The 21,565-nt window shown below is 35.0% G+C and overlaps 2 protein-coding genes and 1 long non-coding RNA gene across 6 annotated transcripts; 2 read left to right on the forward strand and 1 right to left on the reverse strand.

The window, feature by feature from the left end:
- Positions 1 to 4,881, forward strand: Nup107 (nuclear pore complex protein Nup107). The gene is made up of 11 exons (XM_066282104.1): positions 1 to 546; positions 607 to 778; positions 1,169 to 1,300; positions 1,358 to 1,480; positions 1,536 to 1,677; positions 1,728 to 1,940; positions 2,456 to 2,661; positions 2,723 to 2,983; positions 3,257 to 3,907; positions 4,123 to 4,354; positions 4,587 to 4,881. The coding sequence occupies exons 1-11, from the start codon at positions 219 to 221 to the stop codon at positions 4,692 to 4,694; spliced, it is 2,568 nt and encodes an 855-aa protein (XP_066138201.1). The 5' UTR covers positions 1 to 218; the 3' UTR covers positions 4,695 to 4,881.
- A 582-nt stretch (positions 4,882 to 5,463) lies between these two features.
- On the forward strand, positions 5,464 to 20,814 carry kto (kohtalo). 4 transcript variants are annotated; one of them, XM_066282299.1, is made up of 36 exons: positions 5,464 to 5,507; positions 5,581 to 5,890; positions 6,168 to 6,519; positions 6,749 to 7,069; positions 7,254 to 7,487; positions 7,661 to 7,780; positions 7,836 to 7,979; positions 8,356 to 8,456; positions 8,570 to 8,684; positions 9,064 to 9,230; positions 9,310 to 9,468; positions 9,723 to 9,905; positions 10,012 to 10,224; positions 10,381 to 10,629; positions 10,744 to 10,864; positions 11,202 to 11,547; positions 12,083 to 12,308; positions 12,427 to 12,537; positions 12,593 to 12,806; positions 13,021 to 13,159; positions 13,409 to 13,480; positions 14,977 to 15,075; positions 15,132 to 15,294; positions 15,358 to 15,627; positions 15,772 to 15,966; positions 16,111 to 16,215; positions 16,276 to 16,437; positions 16,491 to 16,703; positions 16,763 to 16,996; positions 17,332 to 17,563; positions 17,779 to 17,877; positions 18,039 to 18,247; positions 19,360 to 19,480; positions 19,666 to 19,836; positions 19,952 to 20,052; positions 20,281 to 20,814. In XM_066282299.1, exons 2-36 carry the CDS (start codon positions 5,693 to 5,695, stop codon positions 20,437 to 20,439), a joined length of 6,318 nt encoding a protein of 2,105 aa, XP_066138396.1. In that variant the 5' UTR covers positions 5,464 to 5,507; positions 5,581 to 5,692; the 3' UTR covers positions 20,440 to 20,814. The 4 variants fall into 4 exon arrangements, with proteins under 4 accessions (XP_066138396.1, XP_066138395.1, XP_066138397.1 ...); XM_066282298.1 differs by having other exon boundaries at positions 5,478 to 5,890; XM_066282300.1 differs by having other exon boundaries at positions 5,478 to 5,890; positions 13,439 to 13,480.
- On the reverse strand, positions 11,765 to 13,665 carry LOC136339244 (uncharacterized). Its single transcript, XR_010732108.1, has 2 exons — positions 13,425 to 13,665; positions 11,765 to 12,816 (listed from the first exon to the last, which is right to left on the reverse strand). It is a non-coding gene; the product is annotated as an uncharacterized lncRNA (long non-coding RNA).
- Positions 20,815 to 21,565: the final 751 nt, after the last annotated feature.

The raw sequence follows: 21,565 nt of genomic DNA on the forward strand, positions 1-21,565 counted from the left end.
AGTTTCTGACAGGCATAATGTGCGTCGGTGATCACTCTCAAATGACTTTGGCAGTTACGTATTGAGGTTATGATAAAAACGATGCCCCGGGAATTTTGTTCTTTATTTTAAATTTTATTGGTTTTTCTGTAATAAAATATTTTTCGCCAGAAAAGTTTCTGAATTAAATTGTAACTATTTTATGAATACACGAATTTGGTGTCCAAATATATCCAAAAATGAACAACGATTTATGCCGGTCAGTTCGCCTGTTGGAAGAGGCCCTAGCCCCATCCCCTGGCAGTTTGTTGAGAACCCCAATTGGCAAAAAATCCAAACTAAGATCAGTGACTCAAGCTGACCCAGATCTCAGCATTACTGTGCTTCCTCATGAAGTTGATATGATTCTCAATGATACCCCTTCTTTTATTTATAATCAGACCATGAAAGACTTACTTGATACTGATAAAACCATACCTGGAGGTATTATACAGAAACAGGATCCATGGAAGACTGCCTCTGACAGTTTATATCTGGAGTTCTTTGAGATTCTCCAAGGACAAACAGGTTATTGAGCATTTGTGATTTATAGATTTGTGTACAACTTTATTTTTTCAACGGCTTTAGGGAGTCAAGACGCTTTGGAAGTGTTGGCAGAACTTGCTAGATGCTGTTCAGACACACTTAGTGTAGTCAGAGGTTTGAAATCTAAAGTTGCCACTAAAGTAGTGGAAGAGGAAAAATGGTTAGAAAAAGAGAAAGACACATGGAGGTTGTTGTTTATTTTGTTTCAAGATCGGTATGTTTCACACTAAGAATGTTTTTAGTCCATTGTCTCCTAAAATTTTAAACAAATTAACCTGGGAAGCTATAACTTTTGCAATCATTACAGTGAATAGTATATTTCATATATATATATATATCAATAGAGACTATAATAAAATTTTATGCCATTCTTACATCAATTTTGTGGAAGGCAATGTGTTATTCAGATTACCCAAGTTTTATTTGGCATTTGATCTAAAAACAAATTCATAGTTAGAATTTAATAGATTTTTTAATGCATAGAAGAAAACTGCCTCTTTACCTGCTTCCTTCACTGTTTCCTCACCAATTTTCTAATTGCATATAATATATATATAATTGCATCACAATTGCATGTTGCTATTATTATTGGTTTTTTTTTTAGTTTAATGATACAAAATTTATCTGAAGAAGGCACAGAAGCTCTCCATTACCATGGAAGATCTGAAAAACTTTGTATTGAGAACTTGTTTAAGAGAGACCATTTAATCAGGGAATGTCAGTTGGTCATTGATTGGTATTTTAATTCAAATATGAATAAAGTCTCAAAGTTTAACAAATGCTCGTTATTCAGGCTAGAAGCAGATGCAGGTGAGAAAGAAAACCAAATTCTGCATTTTTCCGACGTAACTGTAGGTTGGGAAAATACGTTACATCAGTTGCAATCAAATGGTACTATCGCCTTCGGAAGTTCTCGGTACATTCAAGTAAAAATAATTGCACTTTTTCACAGTTAATAAAAATTTTTCTAGACAAATAGTCGATAAAATTGACCCAGACGCGCCACATTATCAGGAAAAATGTTTGCATGATCTAGACAGGGAGGATGAGAAACGGCTAAGTAAATCTATATTCAAAGAGATTAGAAGTGGGAAATTGGAAGAGGCCCAGAAGGTGATTAGCTTAATTTTTAATACTGTCTCTTAAGAATTATGCCATTGCAGCTTGCGCGGCAGTGCGGTCACTCATGGAAAGCCGCTCTTTTTGAGGGCTGGCAATTGTACCACAATCCTAATATCAAAGAAGACATGATTGCAGAAAATATGTCTGAGGCAGATGATGGGTATGAAGAGATGGAATGTCACGAAGTAAAAAATGTTGAAGGGAATAGTAACAGGGATATATGGAAAATCATGGCAATTAAGTATGCAATGCAAGTAAGGAATTGACATCTATTATTTACACAGGATGTCCCAAAATTAGTGGGAAAAATTTTAACATAGTATTCAACGGTAAAATATATGAAATCAAATCGATATGAACATAGGTGTGCCCATAAAATTATGAGCAATATCCATTACCATCGATACTTTAACTCTAAGTAAACACTTCACGTGTGCAATTTTGAATCTGCGTACATTTTTTTATTCTTTTTAAAAGTCGACTGTGGTGAAGGAATGATGAAGGTTCTGATATCGCTATTCGCCAAGTAGTCCAGATACGCCAAATTTTTAGAGGTGTAAAAAAAAGAAAAACGACAAAGGGTTTTTTAAATTGCAGAAATGCATATTTTAAAGAATGAAAAATTTTAGGGGTTATAAGAAAATATAAGCTTTTAATACTTTCATTTGCATTTTTCGTCATATGTTTTTACATAAAATTCATTATTCTAAACACTTTTACACTAATTGTGTGGCATCCTGCATATTTGCATCAAATAACATTTGTTTAGAATTATATAGATATATTTGAGAAAGCAGCAATAGGAGTATTTTGCGGACATCTTAATGCTGTGCTGCCCGTTTGTTCTACGTGGGAGGATTATTTGTGGGCTTACATGAAAATTATGGTAGACATTCGAGTGGAATCTGAGATCAGAGATTATTGCTCCCGATATAATAGTTACGTTTCTTTACCTGACGAATATTGGCAGCAAGGGTAATGGAGAAAGGGTAAAATGAATGAGACAAGATTTCTGTAAAATGTTATATTTCGTTAGGAGGTCCCTTAATGAGATTTTTGGCGACTTGGAGTCGTCGACTAGTAAACTGGTACGAGAAGAATCGAAGGACCCTTATCACATAATTCAGAAATACGTTATATTGGACGAAATTCCTGCGTTGTTGGGCGATCTACTGGAATGGTCGGAGAGTCCGAGTACTAGTACTCATTTCTTGAGATTCAGCGCACATTTGGTATTGTTTCTGGATCAGATTGGACGCGGTAGTAAGCGAGATTGCGTCGCAGGAGTGATCAGAGCGTAAGTAAACAAAAAAGTAATAAAAAAAATTTTGAATTTATTTTGTTTTGATAGTGAATCGTCTTAGAAAACCAAATTTGAGAAGCGAAGTGTTTTAATATAAAGTATAAGCATTTAGACAAAAGAATAGAAATTGTTACAAATCTTAAATAACATCTTATTTAATGTTTTTCATAACTTCGTTTCAAATTGAAATTTGCAGAATGTAAGGCGGAAATACTAAATTTTTCAGTTTCTCGTTAATTTTTTTACAAAATAATATCTATGTTAAAGGTACATTAAACGACTGATGAAAATGAACGAAACTCAGCTTGTAGCCCACTACGTGAGCAAGTTAAACCTCAATAGTCAAGTCCATCTATACGCGCAACATTTGGAAAATATTACCGATCTCGACGAGAGAAAACAAGCGCTACACTATGCTGAACAATGCGGCCTGGATCTCTTCAAGATCACCAAGCAAATCGTTGAAAACATCCGACACAAATCTGAGGACCTTGATCAAGCGGGCAATCTGCAGAAAAAACTTACCGAAACGGACAAACTGAAAATCTCTGCCCTTGACTGGCTCTCCTTTTTTGAATCTCAAAGAGTGGAACTTTTAATTCAGTCCAACGCTTTGATTTTCAATTTCCTTGTGATGGGCAAACTAGACGCAGCTCAGCTTGCATTCAACAAAGTACCCATCGACGCCGTCGGGGAGTTAACTGCGGAGATTGGAGATGATAATAAAGAATTTAACAAAAACGTTAAAGAACATTTGAGCTATAAGGCGTATTTGGAGGCTTATGAGTCGTTTAACGCGTGGTTCAAACAGTCGAAGAACAAACCGGCTGAGCCGGCTGGATTACCTCCCACTGCTACCTTTCCTGAGAAGGTTATTCACGAACACAGAATATCTCAATACAAAGCTGATGTGGACAGGCAAGTATCATTGGTCATTCATAATCAGAAGTTAAATAATAAATACTAACCCCAAATACCTATATTGCGTTTTTAAGAGAAAGATAAGAAAATGTTGCAAAGAAATCATTTGAACAACTAAACTTGGGCATTTGATTTCAATGATTTTTACTCAACTAAAAGAGACTGTTTTTGATAAACAAATAACATTATGGTAAGTGGAAAAATCTCTATAGGTGGGAACTCACTACAACTCATTTGGCCAACACCGCGAAAACCCTGCTATACAACGTGCTGCTGTTTCCAGATGGATGGCTGATCGGAGCGCGGGATGCTGATCATTTACGGAAGACCGTCTTACCCGAAGTCTCGTTCCTGTTATATTCAGTATTATGCGATACGAAGATGTACGGGAAATGTGTTGAATTGGGCAATATCATCGCTTCCGAACAATACTTGCTTTATAAGGTAAAAAAGAGATACATAAAACCATGTACAAGTTTAGTGGTATGAAATACCGGGTTTTAATCAAGGGCTAAAGAGTTAGAAAGGTATATCAAGTTTTATTTATTGATATATAAATAACAGGAAAATGTGAAATGGAATGAATTCATAAATCTGAATTCAGATTTTGTATATTGTTAACTGACCTGCATGTATATTTACATCTTTCTGCAGTATAATGCAGATTTTTTTTTAGGAATTCAGTAAAGATCAGTTGGGTGATTTACTAAAGAAAATAGGAGATGCTTCATTAGCCTTGACAGAACTGCACAGAGATCCTTGGGGCAATGAAATACGAGTGTAAGAAGCTGCACTATTTTTGAATTTGCCATCTAACTCCAGTTTCGACAAGTTGGTCCTTTGTTGAAAGTCAAATACAATTTAAGATGTTTAAATCTTTGTGTATAAATCGTAATTTGTGTCGGATATCAAGAAGAACAAAGCAGAGTAATCTAGTTTTTGTATTTGTATTAAATGTTTATTTCTAACGATTTGGGGTTTTGATTCAATCCTTGAATGACAAGTATAAGACAGATCATATAAATTCGTACCCACTAAGTAATATCGAACCTGTTTGTAACCCACGAGATCAACGTTTGCAGAAATTGTAGTGAAATCGAAAAGATGTGGCTCAATTCCGAGTTCTTTTAGAACAAATGGTACCGTTCTCGATTTCTTTTTTCCCCTTGCAAACTGAAACACCCCGGTACGTTCCTTGTCTCTTATTGGTCATTTTCACTATGGTTCTTGTCTATTTCACCATCCGTCACCTGTAAGTCTAAATCAAGTCATCACAATAGACCGCATCCAATGTGAAAAAGCGACGTTTTCATGAACCTGACCGATCGCTCAGTGGCGCCCGGTTAATTTTTCTATGAGAGATATAAAGTTAATTACAGTAATAGATAGGAATACAAATATTAAAACTTACTTTTCCTAGATATATTATCTACTGTTCTTGCCACTAATGTTCTACTACACTCTTATCTAGATAACTTTCTGTCCTTTAGAGGATAATCAACCCGGCGCCGCTGGTCAATCGTCTAAATTCGTAAATGCATTGCTTTGAAAAACGCTGCTAATATCAGCCTGGTAGACAGAATGTCGGCTTCTAGAGGTAAATAAAAAGAATATTTTACATTAATAAAATTACCTCATAATTTTATAATAGAATCAAAATCTTCTTCCAGAACTTAAAAAAATGTTACAGAATAGCCACTTAGTTAAAATGTCTCGTTGGAGAAATTAATTTTCTGAAGCATTTATAGAGGAATTGAAGTTTACTCAGTCCTACAGTCCAAAATGTTTAACAGTACATTCTTATATGAAAAAAGGCCCCTTAAGAAGCAGAGGATAGGCCCCCCAGATGTGTATCCCCAAGAACCAAAGCAGAAAGAAGATGAATTAACTAGCATTAACGTGAAACATGGGTTTCCGACTATGACCCATTTGAATGATGAGTTTGGAACTGCCAGGAATTGTAATGTTCCCGCTAGCAAGGTGAAATTGAGATACATACTAACTATAATGAATAGTAGTATATTAATAGTACAAAATAGTACAGCTCAATGGCGTACGAGTTAAAGTTTACAAGATGAGGGGTAAAGCAATAAGTTTTGCAATGAAAGTGTGTGACATGAGTTTGCATAACCATGGAAATATGAAATGCTCTGATATTGACTAGGATTTAATAGGACAGATTTATTTGGTGGCAGCTTTCTGTACCTACTTTGACATACAAAGAAGTATTTAATTACTTTCCATTATATTATTTCAGGTTGGAGCATATTTTAACTCTATCAATACTCTCAAAGAAGGCCTCAGCTGTATGCCTGAATCTGGAAGAAAGAGACAACAAATCAATCATAAAGATAATTTTTGGCAAGCCACGATGAGAACTAAAAATCATATAGAGTCATGGTTTAGAGATCTTGCAGGCAATAAGCCACTTATGATTTTATCTAAGAAGGCTCCCAATTTTAACAAGAAAGAAGAAATTTTTATGATGCTAGCTGAATATCAGGTTCCGATGCTGAGAGCTGCTTGGTTCATTAAATTGAGTTCTGCATATACTGTTGCAGTAGCTGAGGCTAAAATCAAGAAAAGACAAATGTCAGATCCTACTACAGGTAAGTATTTCAAAAAAGCACCAGGTTAAAAATCTTTAACTGGAGCTAGAAGACATTGTTAACTCCAGTGATTTCCACCTATCATTCTAACAATTACTTTGTCTAAAAGTTAGTTAAGTTTATAAAACAATTTCAATAATTTTTAAGTATTAGATATTACAAAGCGAGAAATTTTGAAAAAACCTCTTTTTTAAATTGATAAGTAAATACTGTTTCTTTCCTATTTTAGAATGGACTGCCACTTTATTAAAGTTCCTTAAGGATCAAACTCCAAAATTGCAAGAATATTATTCACAAACTGAGAAACCTCCTCTTCCAAATACACCTCTAACTGCTCTGGCTAATAATGAAACTGAACAAAAGCTAGCTTTACGGCACTGGAATTACTGCTGTAGGTTATTGAAATACATGTATGAAGAGGGTTTAATCGATAGACAGGAGGTACTAATGTGGATAATTGAATTGTTGGAAAAACATGATAAGGCCAAAAGTCAGCCACAGGACGATGGCTTGTTAAGATTGTTTCTGCCACTTACATTGCAATACTTAGGTGAGTTACATAATTTTAAAGAGTTTACTAAACATATAAGTGAATTGGGAAGTTGGGTTTCTCAACCAATATAGTGGCTTCAAAGAAATTAACAAATCTAATATTGCATTTGATAATTTGCATCATAAAACATTTCAATTTTTTTTATTAACGACTGGTATATTTTTATATATATTTTTTAAAGACGAATTTGTGCAATCTGAACTCTTATCTCGCCGCCTTTGCAATTTCTGCACAAGGAAGTTGAACTTCCTTATGAATACGGTGGCCGAATCCAACTTGATTACATCTCCGCCCAGTGAGAGTAAAACTGACCAGAAGGACGGAGAGAAAGACGTTAAAAAGGAGAACGTGCCGCCCAATCCCCTGCAGACGAATTTGAATGAATACCAGAACTGTTCCCATCACAGGGATATAGGTACTGATTTTTCAGTATTTTGTTAGTTTGTTATAGAGTTGATAGATGTGATTTATTGATTCTAATCATTTCATCGGTTTTAAATGTTTTTGAAATTTATGACAATATTTAAATCGCCCTGATCAGTACCTAATTTTCCAAATATAGAAATTACTCCATGTCCTTTTTTTTAGTTATCCAATTGAGTACCATTGTCCATACAATTATACTCGAATGTCCAACCGCTTTAGTGTGGTGTTCAACTGGGGTGGGTACACAGTGGCACGGATCTCCGCTGGACTATTTACCTATAGGTAACTTCGTAGATGAAACGAATTTTACAAAATTATAAAAACAACTTTCTTATAGCACCATCGTTATTGCCATTACCAACTAGATGCGACACCAATTCATATTTGACACAAATTAAGCAAGTTGAACGGACAGTAAGGGAAAGAAGTAAGCGTGCAGAAGGGAAATGGTGTATTGATAAGTTTCAGACTAGCACGGCAGGTCAGTTTTGTTTTATTTTTCTTCGATAACTGGGTACGAGTCAAAATACCTTATCTATCTAACCCTTATTGAATAACCTTGTGCAGTGTTTTATTTTAGAGCATCAGGGACAATCTTTTTTTAATTGATTAATTTGCTATGTAGTAAATTCTATTGAAAATAGCGTATATTCAGAATAAATTTACATTTTTGCCCATGTTATGTTTTTTTTTATTTGTTTTAAGATGTCTAGTATTTCTTTTGCTGTTAGTTCGCTTCAAATTTTGAAAAGTTATTTGGCTCATCTCGCGAATACGTCTTTCTTAATTCTAATGTACCTATGCCTTCATTATTGCGATTCTTTCTCATTTTGATTGTGATTCGCTTGTTTATTTAGGAACAGTCACAACGCGAGTTCTGGCAGCTTTAGATGCATTAGATAGACACCGATTTGACAAAATGGATTCTACCAATTCTTTGGATACACTATATACTAAGGTATGGATCAAGGTGAAACATGTTAAACATGAATTTTTCTTCCTAGTTTTTGAAAAGTTTTCTTGTAATTTTTAAGTTATGTCTAAAATATAAAAGTAATAATGTTTTCCCAGATATTTACTGGATTGGGTGATCAAGAGAATGCCATTGTCAAACTTCTTTGTGAATGGGCAGTATCCCCAGAGCGAACTGGTGAACATAGAGCCCTGGCTGTGGCCGCTCTATTAGGTAAAGTAGTCTTTTGTTATCTCCATAGGAATTCCTAAATAGGAAAGATCGCCCCTTTTTTAGAAGGACACAAGACCACTTTCATTTTCCTCCATATACAATGTTTGTAAAGTATTCGATAAGCTTCGAGAACCTGAAACATTGTACTATTTAAGTTAATTTAATTTTAACTCCTTTTTGGTTTTATAACAAAATGAAACTGGCAGTTGCTACATCTGTTTTTTTATGGACGCAGCATACAAGGTTTTACAAGGTTAAATTAAGAGAAACCAAATTGAAATCATTGATAATTTTTTCCATTTTCACTTTTTACAGGATTTAAAGCGTAGATGAAATATTATATTCAACATCAAATTTATTTTCCCCTTTTCGGTTTTAGATAGAAGACAGTCCGATACGAATCCAACTGAAGGCCAGGAAGCAACGCCTGGAGACGACAAAGATAGCAACAGTTCAGTGCCTGGGGGACCTCCTATGTTTCAGGCGCTTCTAATGAAATTTTTGGACGTTGACGCTCCACTGCCGGGCCCTGATGATTCTGCACAGGTGAAGAACACTTTATCGTCTTTACACATCGATATTTGTAAAAATCTTTGTATGCTTATGGGTTGTTAATTAATTTCAGAAAAAGACAGCCTTTTCAAATTTGGTTCACTTGTTCTCTGAACTTATTCGCAGAGATGTGTTTTCACACGATGCCTATATGTGCACTTTAATTGCACGAGGTGATTTGATCGGACATGAGGAAAATTCAGATAATATGGTTCATCATCATAAGAGTGAGGTAAACTGAAAATAATTTTTTAAATCAATATAGGTTGCCCCAATTTCAAAATAGAACTCGATAGCATCTAACTTTCTTGAATAATCTTGGAGCTAACTTCATTGATATTTTAATTTTGTGTTTTATCAATATAAATTTGTTATTTATAAGAAAATATGTCAAATCTAACTCAATACATTCTACAACTTTATTGCTGTAATATTTTGTTTTATATTTATTTTTGATTACTTTTCTTACATTGTTTTCACGTTTAGCCTATGGATTACGATGACGCTGATGTAGATAATGACCTAGACAAAATACTCCAGAATATCAAAGAAGATCAACAAAATTCAATGGACATTCCTGACAGCCCAAAAGAGCACGATCATGGCCATCATCCGCACGTTCCTAACATGGGACATGTTCCTATGGAAACGGGACATGGAGATCATAAGGTAAATATGTAGATCATACTGTGAATATTTAATTGAGCAACGCCTACATGTTGTTTTTTTACTATTTATTTTTCAATATTGTTTATATCATAATTTGGTTTTGCAGATAAAAGCATCCCGTCATTTTCTTTACACGACTCATTTTCCTCTAAGTCAAGATGACCCTTTTAGTCAACATGACTGTAATCAGAGACATATATTGTTATATGGCGTCGGAAAAGTTAGAGACGAAGCGAGACATACGGTCAAGAAAATGTCCAAAGAAATATGCAAGTTGTTTTCGAAGAAATTTAGCGTTGATGTTGCAGAGGGCGGTAAGGTAGGATTTGATTAGAAGCTACTAAGCGACAGTGGCGAAATGTAGCATTATTTAAATTACGATTTTACCCAAAGTTAAATTTGTTTTACTATTTATTTCTATTTAAAAGGGAGTTATACTAGAATCTATGTATATACATCGTTTTTTTCTTTTTAGGTGAAAAAGCATTCAAGGAATGAATTTAATTTTGAAGCCACTACGCAAAAGTGTCAAAGTTTGAGCTATTTTGATCAACACGTAGTGACGTGGCAGTGCAGTGTTACGGTCATAGAAATGCTTAATTCGTTTGCAACGGGAAATTCTAATTATTTGCCGGTTCAGGAACACGTTGCATTTTTATTTGATTTGATGGAATTAGCTTTGAATATTTATGGGCTTATTGATGTCTGTATTCAGATATTAAAGGTAAATTTATATCAATAATGTTTTTGAGTATGGGCCATTTTCTTTCCTTTTCATTTTTCTCTATACTTCTCTTTCGATTTTTCGCGGGATTATTGTTCTTTTCTGATTCTATAGGAACTACCAGAAGTCGAAAACCAGTTATATAATAAAAATTCAGTGCTGAGTAGGAACTATACCACGGGTCTTAGTTTATACATTGTTGGAGTTCTCAGAAGATACCATTGCTGTTTACTCCGTAAGTATCATATCGTTTAGTGTGTGAATTTTAAAATTCCCAAAATTTTTTAATCTTGTTTTTGCTAGTTATATTGTATGTTAACTCGTACTTGATATGCAACCTTGCAAAACCCGCCAGTCGACACCATTTGGCTAGTGATGGCTATATATCAATTACTTGATATGTAGCATTTCAATAAAGTCTATAGTTTAATTGAACAATGTTTCTTTATTATGTCGTCTGTTTTTTTGCACATGTTTTGAAGATACGCGCCAAAGTCAAATTTTCAAATGTTACGAGATCCGTTTAATAATCGGTGAGTAGCAAATACTTAAGTTTTATATTCTCTCTTTAGTGTCACCAGAACAAACTTCAGCAGTTTTTGAAGGCTTATGCAAAGTGGTTAAACATGTTACCAACCCGGGCGATTGTAGTTCTGCGGAGCGTTGCATACTTGCCCATCTCTACGATTTATATTCTTCATGTAGTCTTCTAAAGTCAAAACCGCATGCTGTTGAACCGTTCAGCAATGCCTATCCGAAGATTAAACAGGCGCTCTACAGTAGCTTGGTTTTGCAACCTGCAAGTAGTAGTTACGTGTTTAATCCGCAGTTCATGCAAGAAGTTTTGAAGAATCCTAAAAGAATTGGGAGAGTTGAAAGCATGTGGGCGAAGCAGTTGAACGAAAGTGCTAGTAATCGGTAAGTTATGTTAATGAAGTAGTATTGTGCATTAAAAAAGACCTAAAATTAGGTTTAAAAATACAATTGCTTGCCTTAGATAAGTTCAAATTTGAATGTCTCTGATTTTGGTAGATACCAGACATGCAGCATTGCAAGTGAGGGGTGGATTTTATTTAACACACAGCTATGTTTTGCTATTAATACTTGTGTATGTCACAGATTAATCACAACAAAATGAGAAAATTAAAATTTATTAATATGAATATAGATAATTATATTTTAGTTTTTAAAATTAAATACCGCTAAAAATATGCCAAAACTTTGATGCTAAATAGTTTTTAAACGTGTTGTCCGATTATAGTGATTTTTGTATTTAACTATAGGCCCATTCTTAAATGCACAATCTTGCCTTAATTTAATCGATCTTACATCTTTTGAGGTAACAGAAATTTCCATAATGAGGCTGGAAAAACCAGTACTCTACGGATCCAAAAAAATGTTAGCCGGTTTAAATCGCACTCTAAATCATGATTTAATTTTTAAAAATTTTTAGATATTCATTTGTATGCAATGCCATTATACGCGTGTGCTGTAAGGATCCTGACAGTGACCGAATCAACGATAATGAGAGGTTGAACGATTTGGCAATTTTATGCGCAGAAATAACCGCATGTTGTAACTCGTTGGCATCAGAGTGGCTCGCTGTGTTATTGGGACTGTGCAATCCTACATCCCCAACTGAATACTACAAGGACGTTTTGAATGAAATCAAAATTGAGGTATAATGCTTATGTATGATTTTTTTTATAGTAGGAAAACAAACCTTTGTAGTTCCAAAGTACCTTGGTTGGGTACTTTTTTTCGAATTTCGACTAAAATTTACTATCTCAATTTTAGGATGTTAGCATACATAATTCATTGGCTGTATTTACGTGCATTTTGATCGCAAGACATTGTTTTTCATTAGAAGATTTTGTAAGAACAGTTGCTCTACCTAGTCTCCTTAAGGTATATTATATTAAATAAAATTCGGGATTTCGTTTAACCGCTGTACGTTTTAAAGGTAAAATCCTTAGATTCATCGTCGGGCTTGGCTGAAGCCGGCATGCGTCTCACGTGCCACTTGCTTTTACGTTTATTTCGTACTGCTGATGGGCCTCAACCGGGGTTGTATTCAGTGGGATCACCTCCTTTGACCTCTCCCAGGTTGCCTCTAGGAGTCAGATTGAGTTGTGATAGGCATCTATTGGCTGCTGCACATAGAAATATTGATGTTGGTGAGTAATTCTGAAATATATGGAAAATTTATTTTCCGTTAGGACATTTTAGCTTATACGGGATCATCTTCTGTAGATAAGTGTTTAAATTTTTAGGTGGTACAGTATACTGTTTTTATACGACATTAAAAAATTTGGGACAATTGCCATTGACGCAATTTGGCGCCCTGTTCGTGCTGGGTAGATTTCAATAGTTACTGGTTTTTAATTTTAGGTCCAGTATTAGCTGTTCTTAAGGCCGTTTTAATTGTGGGAGATGCGACAGCCAATCAAGGCACGGAACCTAGTTTATCCAATATTTTAGGAACCAGCGATCTTCACAGCGGCATCGATGGTCCGAATCTCGATTTACCGTAAGTTTGAGATGTTTCTGTAATATTTGAATTGTGTTTTTTGTCCGAAGCGTGTTTTTTTTCCAATTTTCAATAGTCACTGAAACTAATCCATATAAAACTCACGGCTAAGTAATTTTAATTTGCACTTAATTTTTTTAACTTATAAAATGACCTAATATAATTAAAAAAAGTCGATTAAATATTTTTCCGGCCATATAATTATTTGAGTTTTTGTTGCTGTGCATTTACTATTTTTGTTTTGTTAAGTTTTATTTTGACTGACCTTCCTGTCTCCAGGGTGATAAACATGGACGTATGCGGCACCCGGACTGCACATAGGTTTGTCAACTCTTTCAGTTATATCCAACTTTGTTCACGATTTGCTTCTGGTGCTTTACGTGTTTTCCGTGGATCCTACCTCTTTTCCAAATGGTACTGCGTACTAAAAAAATTTATTTAAAAAATGTTGAGGTGAAGTTTGTAAATTTGGTTTTTATAAGCTTTCAGTGGGAAATATACGTGCAACTTTCATAGAACGTAAGTTATGCTCCGGTTTCGTTTGAATACACATTTATATTGATCTAGCTATGAAGCTAGATACGAAAGATTGGTGACTGTTTTGCGTGAAAATGCAGAAGTTTTTAAATCGATAATCAAACATGCATATATCTTTTACACACTTAGAGTTGCGGGTTTTTCATTATTTTTTATTTTCGAAATATTCCCTCAGCATTAACTTATTATATAAATTTATCCAATTGTTTGCAGTTTTTAATACGCAGGTATTTTATGTACTCTTATGTGTTGCTTGTGCCATCTTTCTTCTTCAAGGTTTTTATAGCCAAACTATACATGTTTGTTAAGTCCATACGGTCAATGTCGCATAGTAAATATACCACATCGCATCCTTACCTTCCTTATTGTTCTAACATCTTCTTGACAACGAGATTTTTTAAATCTGGCTATTTGAGAAAAAAATAACTAGATTGGATTCACAGATGTTATTAATATTGGTAACTATACCATTTTCCGCCTGTCACCCTGGTTTATATGACAAAAAGTGGAAAGAAAGTAGTATTGTAGCCATTTTCAGATCTGCACGGCATAATTTTCTATAATAGTTAGTTATGTAATAATACTATTTTACACTTTAACACATTTTCAGTTCTTTTTTGATTTTTTAAAAAGTTTCTGCCTAATTTGATTTATTCAATCCCTAAAGCATTAAACTTTTTCTATAGTATTATCAATTTTGTCCACATCTGAGCATTTTAACTGCTTAGACATATTAGTCCCAGGCGTCCCAAATTCAGCTTTTAAGATCGGGATTTCGGAAATTATAAAATGCAGAGTGGCAATTAAACGGAGGTAAAGTAGCATTTTACAGTGATGGTTAATATCCAGTTTTAGCAGTTTACAAATTTCAATTACCTTGGAAAATATTCGAGAAAAGTGAATTATTTGTCAATTTTCATATATATTCAGGATGGCCGTTTGTTGAGTTTAAAAATAGTATTCTTGATTATTTGAAGAGTTACGTGGTTACTTAAATTAAGGCAAAGTTGCAACTTTTCCTCCTTTTACATTTCCCTTTGCTATTACGGAAATCTTCTGTCAGAAGTCTAATTTGGGATCTTCTGTACAAACCGTCTTTATGCAGTAGTTTCAAACACTCATTCAAAACTTCATTGTCAAAGAATGAATTATTAAAATTTCCTCTCCTGCAAGTGACTCAAGTTACGCAATCATTTTCATTCAGTAATATCGGGCTTTATGTACTCAACTAAACGCTTATTTTTAAATCCATGTAAGTCTAACAAATTGATACCTTGTAGGCAAATTAGCACCGGAAATCCTGAAGCCACAGCTTCTCTTTCAGCATTCGCTAATCATGTTCTAAGAGAAATATGTTCACAACAGTGGGTATTAGACAGGTATGATTCTCTTGGGAAAACAAACTAAAATTTTATTGGATAACATTGAATTTCAGATGTTTATGTCATCCTGAAAAACTTTGTGATAGTGATAATTTACTAGATGACTTATTGACTCATTCTCAAGCTCAGAGATTGTTGCACATGATTTGCTATCCTGAGCTAGCCGCCAGCATCGATGAGCTCGATCAAAAGAGCATGATCAGCCGCATTCTTGAGGTGGAATATACATAATTCGGTGCTTATCAGTTACATCTTGCAAATTTCATTAACTTGTTTCAGAATCTTGAACTTTGGACTTTGCGAATGTCGTGGTTGGATCTGCAACTGATGTTTAAACAATACAGTGCCAATACTCCTGAGCTTTCACAATGGCTTGATACGGTGGCCAAAGCAGCAATTGATGTTTTCCAATTGAATTCTCCTCATGGTGAAAGCCCCAGGACGGAAGACTCAAAAAAGTCTGAAGCCAAAAATAAAACTAGTTCGATATGGTTAGTAGCACCGCTTATTGCCAAGCTATCTGGAGCTATACAAGGACGAGTTTTAAAGGTAAGATGTTTTTAAAACGTTTGTGTGGATATTTTTAAATGGGTATTGGTAAAGATCTTACTAAAACGATCCCTTGGGTTTCTTGTTTCTTTGAATGTTTTGGATTTTTTACGATAGAGAAAATAATTCCGCATAATATTTTAGGTAGCGGGCCAGGTTTTAGAAAGCGGAGGATGGCATTGCAAAGATCAAAAACCTGTGGTAAAAAGAAGTATGAGTGAAAGACACAGTACGTCCACACATCAGCCTTTTTTGAGTTTGGTACTGACTTGTTTAAAAGGTCAAGAGGAAGGCCAAAAAGAAGGACTTTTATCTTCTTTGCATCAGCAACTAACTCAGGTAGCTCCAGTGATTGAATATTCAGATGGAAATTTATATATTTATTATCCTAATTATTATAGATAGAAAATTGGTTATTGCTTTTTTGAACACATATTTATAAACAAATTTGCGTAAACACGTTTATAAATAAATATTTTGTAGTTGGTACAACAAGCAAAAGAAGGAAACCTACAAGACTCATGCCATAGCGATCGAATGCTAGATGGACTTCAATTGAGATTTGCCTTGGTTGGAGGAGTCTTTGAGGTGTATTTTAACAAATCATTTACTTTAATTTCTTGAAGGTGTTAAAGGTTCATGTTGTAGGCCTTTCAACGAAATAGTTCGGCAACAACAGACTGGGCTCTTTTGCTGGTTCAACTAGTCACGCACGGAATTATCGATTTGCACACGAACAGTGAGCTTTTTACCACCGTTATTGACATGTTAGCTACTTTAATCCACTCAGCTTTAGCAACTGACACTCAGGTAAACATATGAAAACGTTTAATTATATTGGAGTTATTTTTAATTTATAATAGGATGATGGTAAGAAAATGCATCAGAACTTGATGAAAAAAATTAAAAAGGAAATTGGGGAGAGACATAACGTGTCTTTAATGCACATTAAGCAACTGCTCCCACTACCGAGAATTGCCACGGAGATTATAGCGGTCGAACCTGTTGGTTCTGTTACCGACAGCAAGGGATTTAAAATAAGTTTTGACAGTGTCGACAAGAAACATGATTTGTTGGTGAGTTAACCTTTTATAGATACCATAGATGGTATTTAGTTCATAATTTTGGTGTTTAGATTGCAGACAAACAGCGTGTAAGTAGTTGGGACATTCTAGAAGGTATGAAAAATCCGCCACCTTTATCTTGGTCATGGTTCGGAGCAGTGCGCTTAGAAAGAAAGCCTTTAACTGGGGAAGAAACTCATAGGTTACTTAAATTTCATACGCACAGTTTACAAAAGCCTAGAAGTTACTATCTTGATCCACCTCCATTGCCTCCAGAAGATTTGGAGCCTATTCCTGATAAACCGGTAAGTTTTTGTAGTTACTTTTGCCTATATTTGATTGCATAGAGGACAGAACATTTTGTTAACTATTCAATAACTAGACTTAAATAAGAAAAGATAAAAACTTTTAGTCAAAGGAGAAAAATATTAGATTGAATCCAAAAAAAGGTTATGCCTTTTATCACCAAGAAGTGTCCTAAAAGTTGTGTAGGCCAGACAATGTTCTTTTTCAAATTGTACATCTTGAATTTTTTGAAAATTGGTATTCTTCATGTGTTTGCCTATGCAACGAAGTCTAAATAGTTGGAATACATTTATTTAGAATTCTGTGTAATACCTCACAGTGTACTTTTTTCCAGGACTCAAATTTAAAAGCCGATACCCCTTCGTCTGTGGATCAAAGTCCAGCGGCAGGTAAGGGTAGGGGTAGTAAAGGAGGCCAAAGGAAGCCACGTAAACCAAAGCAACCGGGTCCCATGAACGTGAACCCATTAACTATGGGACATTCACCTATGGGACAAGGACAACCAGGCTTAGGAATGGGTGGCAATCCTCAGATGCACGGCATGGGAGGATATGGTCAGAACCCAGGTAAATAAAAAGCTTCAAATTAATTCAATCACTGCAACATAAATTGATTTAGGACATAGGTATTTCTTGAAAAACTTTCACGTCTCCCTATAATTTCATTATATCACAAAGCATAATATTGGCAAAACGTACCGTACTGTTGAATACGCTAAATAAAATTTACACTCGATTTCGTGATACCATTTTGCATAAATCAATAATCCTGTTTTATTCAGGAATGCAACCATCACAGCAGTATGGCGGCAATCCAGGACAACCTTGGTATGGTCAAAATCAAAATCCTCAACAAGGTTATGGTTATGCTCCCATGCCCGGTAAGTCTCCGTACGTTAATGTATGAAGTTATCGATTATATTAAAAATTGTAGTTTCCTAAAATTTTTTGGGCAACTTTTCGTCCTCACTGAATAAAACGGGAGCACGCATTGCTTTATATGTAATAACCTTTCAATAGAGTGACTTTTATTTCTTTTCAGTAAATCGTTTTGAAAGGCCTCAAATCAACCCCTCCAAGCAAGCATTGTCTAATATGCTTAGACAGCGACATCCCAGCAACACTTATGGTATGCCAGCAATGCCCACCAGTCAAATGGGTAATGGTCCAGGTCCAGGTTATGGTCAGATGCCAAGGTTTCCAAGGCAGCCGCTTAGGCAACAACATCCCGCAGCCATGCAAACTAACCAGGTTAGTACTGGAACTTTCCATTCATCTTGTACACCATAGAATTGTACCTGGTGTCGGGATGTAAAATCTTTATTACTAGTGTGACTTGTTCAAGAACTGTTGGTAATTTTCAGATGCTAAAACGCATAATACCGAAATTGTCTTTGTTTGTTTTTGGGGCTTATTAAAGTAAAACATTGATTTTGCTCGTTGCGTTGAATCGAATAATTACATATATTTGATTGAGGTGATTATTAAATTAGATTTATGCTGTTGGATCTAAGATAAATGATCAAAAAATTAGTATTTTCTAAAGAATTCCACTAACGTACGTCTGTAAATCAATTGTTTCTGTCGAACTTATCTTGGTGACAAAGTTACAAGGAGTTAGGTATATTTTCTTAATAAATGTTAAAAGGTGATTGTTAGGGACTTTAAGTTATTGGTTTTTTGTTTGTTGTTGTTAATTTTGGTTTTTGTTATGTATTTGTATTTTATCCCTTAAGTTACGCCCATGTACGGCGATACTTATTCGGAGAATACCATCTGGGTGCCAGACCACATGGCCCATCAGGTCAAAACTAAGGGTACGTTTTGGCTGGGAAATATGCTACTAGTCAAAGAAAGCTTTCTCGGTCGGGACTATTGCCATGATGGGCAATTTGTTGGGCCTGCAATGTTCCCAGAAAAGCGACTAGTATAGATATTCCCCAGATGGCCGCGATTTATGGGATCCGGCATAGCCATAGCCTGTAAGGGTTCTTGGTGGTGGTGCGCCCCTGGTTGGAATTCCTCGGGTTTAGTACTTAAGGGATAATCGAAGTAATTTTTCCTCTCTCTCTTTTTTCTTCTCTTCGTGTGGAAGCTGCGTCGGTGTAGGAATGTGATCGAAATCATAGTGTGTAACCCGCCCAATTAAGCATTCTCCCTCTTCCTACTTAGACCAAAAATCTTTCATTATTTGATATAAATGCAAGTTAAATACAGTCCATTTTATGTAAACCAAATTGGCGTTCTCGTGGTTTCATTTATTTAAGGAACCTCTTAACAGTGAATGAAAATTATCTTTTGGTCTGAAAGCAGGAATAATATGCCTGTCGGAGAGAAACAATACATTTTTTTGTATGTCGTAGGGAATGTTTCCAAATCAGTACGGAAATATGCAAGGTGGAATGGGCAACCAGTACGGTAACTTTCCTGGCGGTAACCAGATGATTCAAGGAAACATGCAGAACAACCCTCAGCTCATGCAGGGTAAGATTTTTTGTTTTTTAATTTTCATATTTATTTTACTATGTGTGAGTCCAAAATAAAAACGCTAGTATATATTTATTTAATAAGATGTTGTGTTTTACTCGGGAAAACGCAAATTTGTTACTATGCGTAAATTTGCTCTTGATGCTACATTTTATTACTTTACTAATTTTTTGCGTTTTTAGCTTCCCAGGGAAATATGTTTGCTGGTCAACAGCAAGGTTTCGGACAACCGAGACCAAGTCAGCCCGATTTTCGTCAAATGGGTGGAAACCCACGTGCCTCGTATATGCAGCAAGCTCCAAACGTGACAATGAATACTAATATGGCTAATATGAGTGGTATGGGCGCACAAGGTATTTATACTATTTATAGTGTTTTTTTTGGTGAAAATTTTCTCTATAGATCTAAGAGGAATTCGAAAGTAACAATTAAATATTTGCAAAAAATATATTTTCTAACGCATTTCAGGTGGACCAGCGCCTCCGTATTCTAGACCAGCCCAAGTGATGCAAACTGGTGTTCAAAATCAACAAACGTCGTTTCAACAGCAGCAAAGGATGCGCCAGCAGGTCAGTAGCACGGGCAAAAGTTTATTGCTCAGATTATATCCTCAAATGCACTAATTATAAAGCTTCACTAAAATAGCAATTTAATAAATACCCCCTTGAAATTTCCGAGATGCGGTCTTTTTAATAATGTAGCGGAATAAGTCAAACCGACCTGCCCTTTGACACTTATCATAACCCGAAATAGTTTTTTTACTTGGTCTCGTTCTAAAATTGTTATATATTTCTCAGATGATGGCTCTTCAGCAGCAGCAGCAGCAGCAGCAGCAGCAACAGCAACAAGGTGGACCCGGTGCTAATCAGCCCAATCCTGCTCTAGTCGCACATCTTCAAAGGCAACAAATGAATCCGCAGGCTTATCATCAGCCTCCCGCTTACAACATGCAATAGATTTCTGACAAAATTTTTGATTTCTGGTGAAGGAGTTTAATCTACTGAACACCCTAGTTTCTCATATTCACTAAACAGCATCTAAATCCATAAACGAACCATTACAAGTTTTTATTTTATTGCTGCTCACATTGTTTAGTTTATATCTCTTTAACCTTGCCTATGATGCAAATATACATATAATTTTAATTACGTAGGCATGTATTATTCATTTTACTATTTGGTTAAAGAGAGTCGACTTTTACTTCTATTTTTTATTAAACGTTTAAATAGGTTCATATTGCTGTGTTTAGTAATTATAGTTATATAAAAAACCTTTTATACCTATTTTGTCGTTAAGAGCAATAAATAAATTTGTATAATTCCAATCTGAAATTAACTTTTTTACTCATTTCACAATGTTCTTCAACCGAGGGGAGTTGGGTGAAGTTTGAAGTAACAAAATAATATGATTCATTACTGCATTGATAAGGTGAGGAAGTATAGCTGATTATTGACAGGTTCATCGATGGTGTTTGCCGAGTTGCGAAGTTGGTGATATCTAAAGTGTCCTTTGACCAATGTAATTATTTGAATGACAATAATAAAATATAATAATAGAAAAATATGGTAAAAATTACTTATAAACTATAATCAAGTTACTGAAATTTCTGTTGAAAATGCACCTTAACTAACAGGGTGAACCTTATGAGTATCACATATAAGTATTCATATTAAGACGCCTACTGTCCGGCGACTGCTTGACAGCTCTATCCTGCAAAATGGGCAATACCGCTATTGGTATAAAGATGGCGCGTTGTGCATCGCGCACTCGGAAGTTCTGTAACATGTGCGTGCAGCCGTTTTATCCAGATTTATACCGGGTGACCGAAATTAAATGTACAGGTGACGTGAGAAAGTATTCCTCCATTTAACATTTTTACCCAAACACTTGAAAAAATATGTCAAATTAGAAGTTACATTAAAATTTTCTTACGTATTTTATGATATTAAACAAAAAGGAATTGCACATCACCTTTTTGAGATGTGACTAATGTGGGACACCCACCCTGTACGTTATCATTTCTATATATATGAAATTTTTCCAAAATATATGGTTTAATTATGTTTTCTCTAATAGTTTCTA

The sequence above is a fragment of the Euwallacea fornicatus genome, chromosome 5, assembly GCF_040115645.1.
Source record: "Euwallacea fornicatus isolate EFF26 chromosome 5, ASM4011564v1, whole genome shotgun sequence".
NCBI lineage: Eukaryota > Metazoa > Arthropoda > Insecta > Coleoptera > Curculionidae > Euwallacea > Euwallacea fornicatus.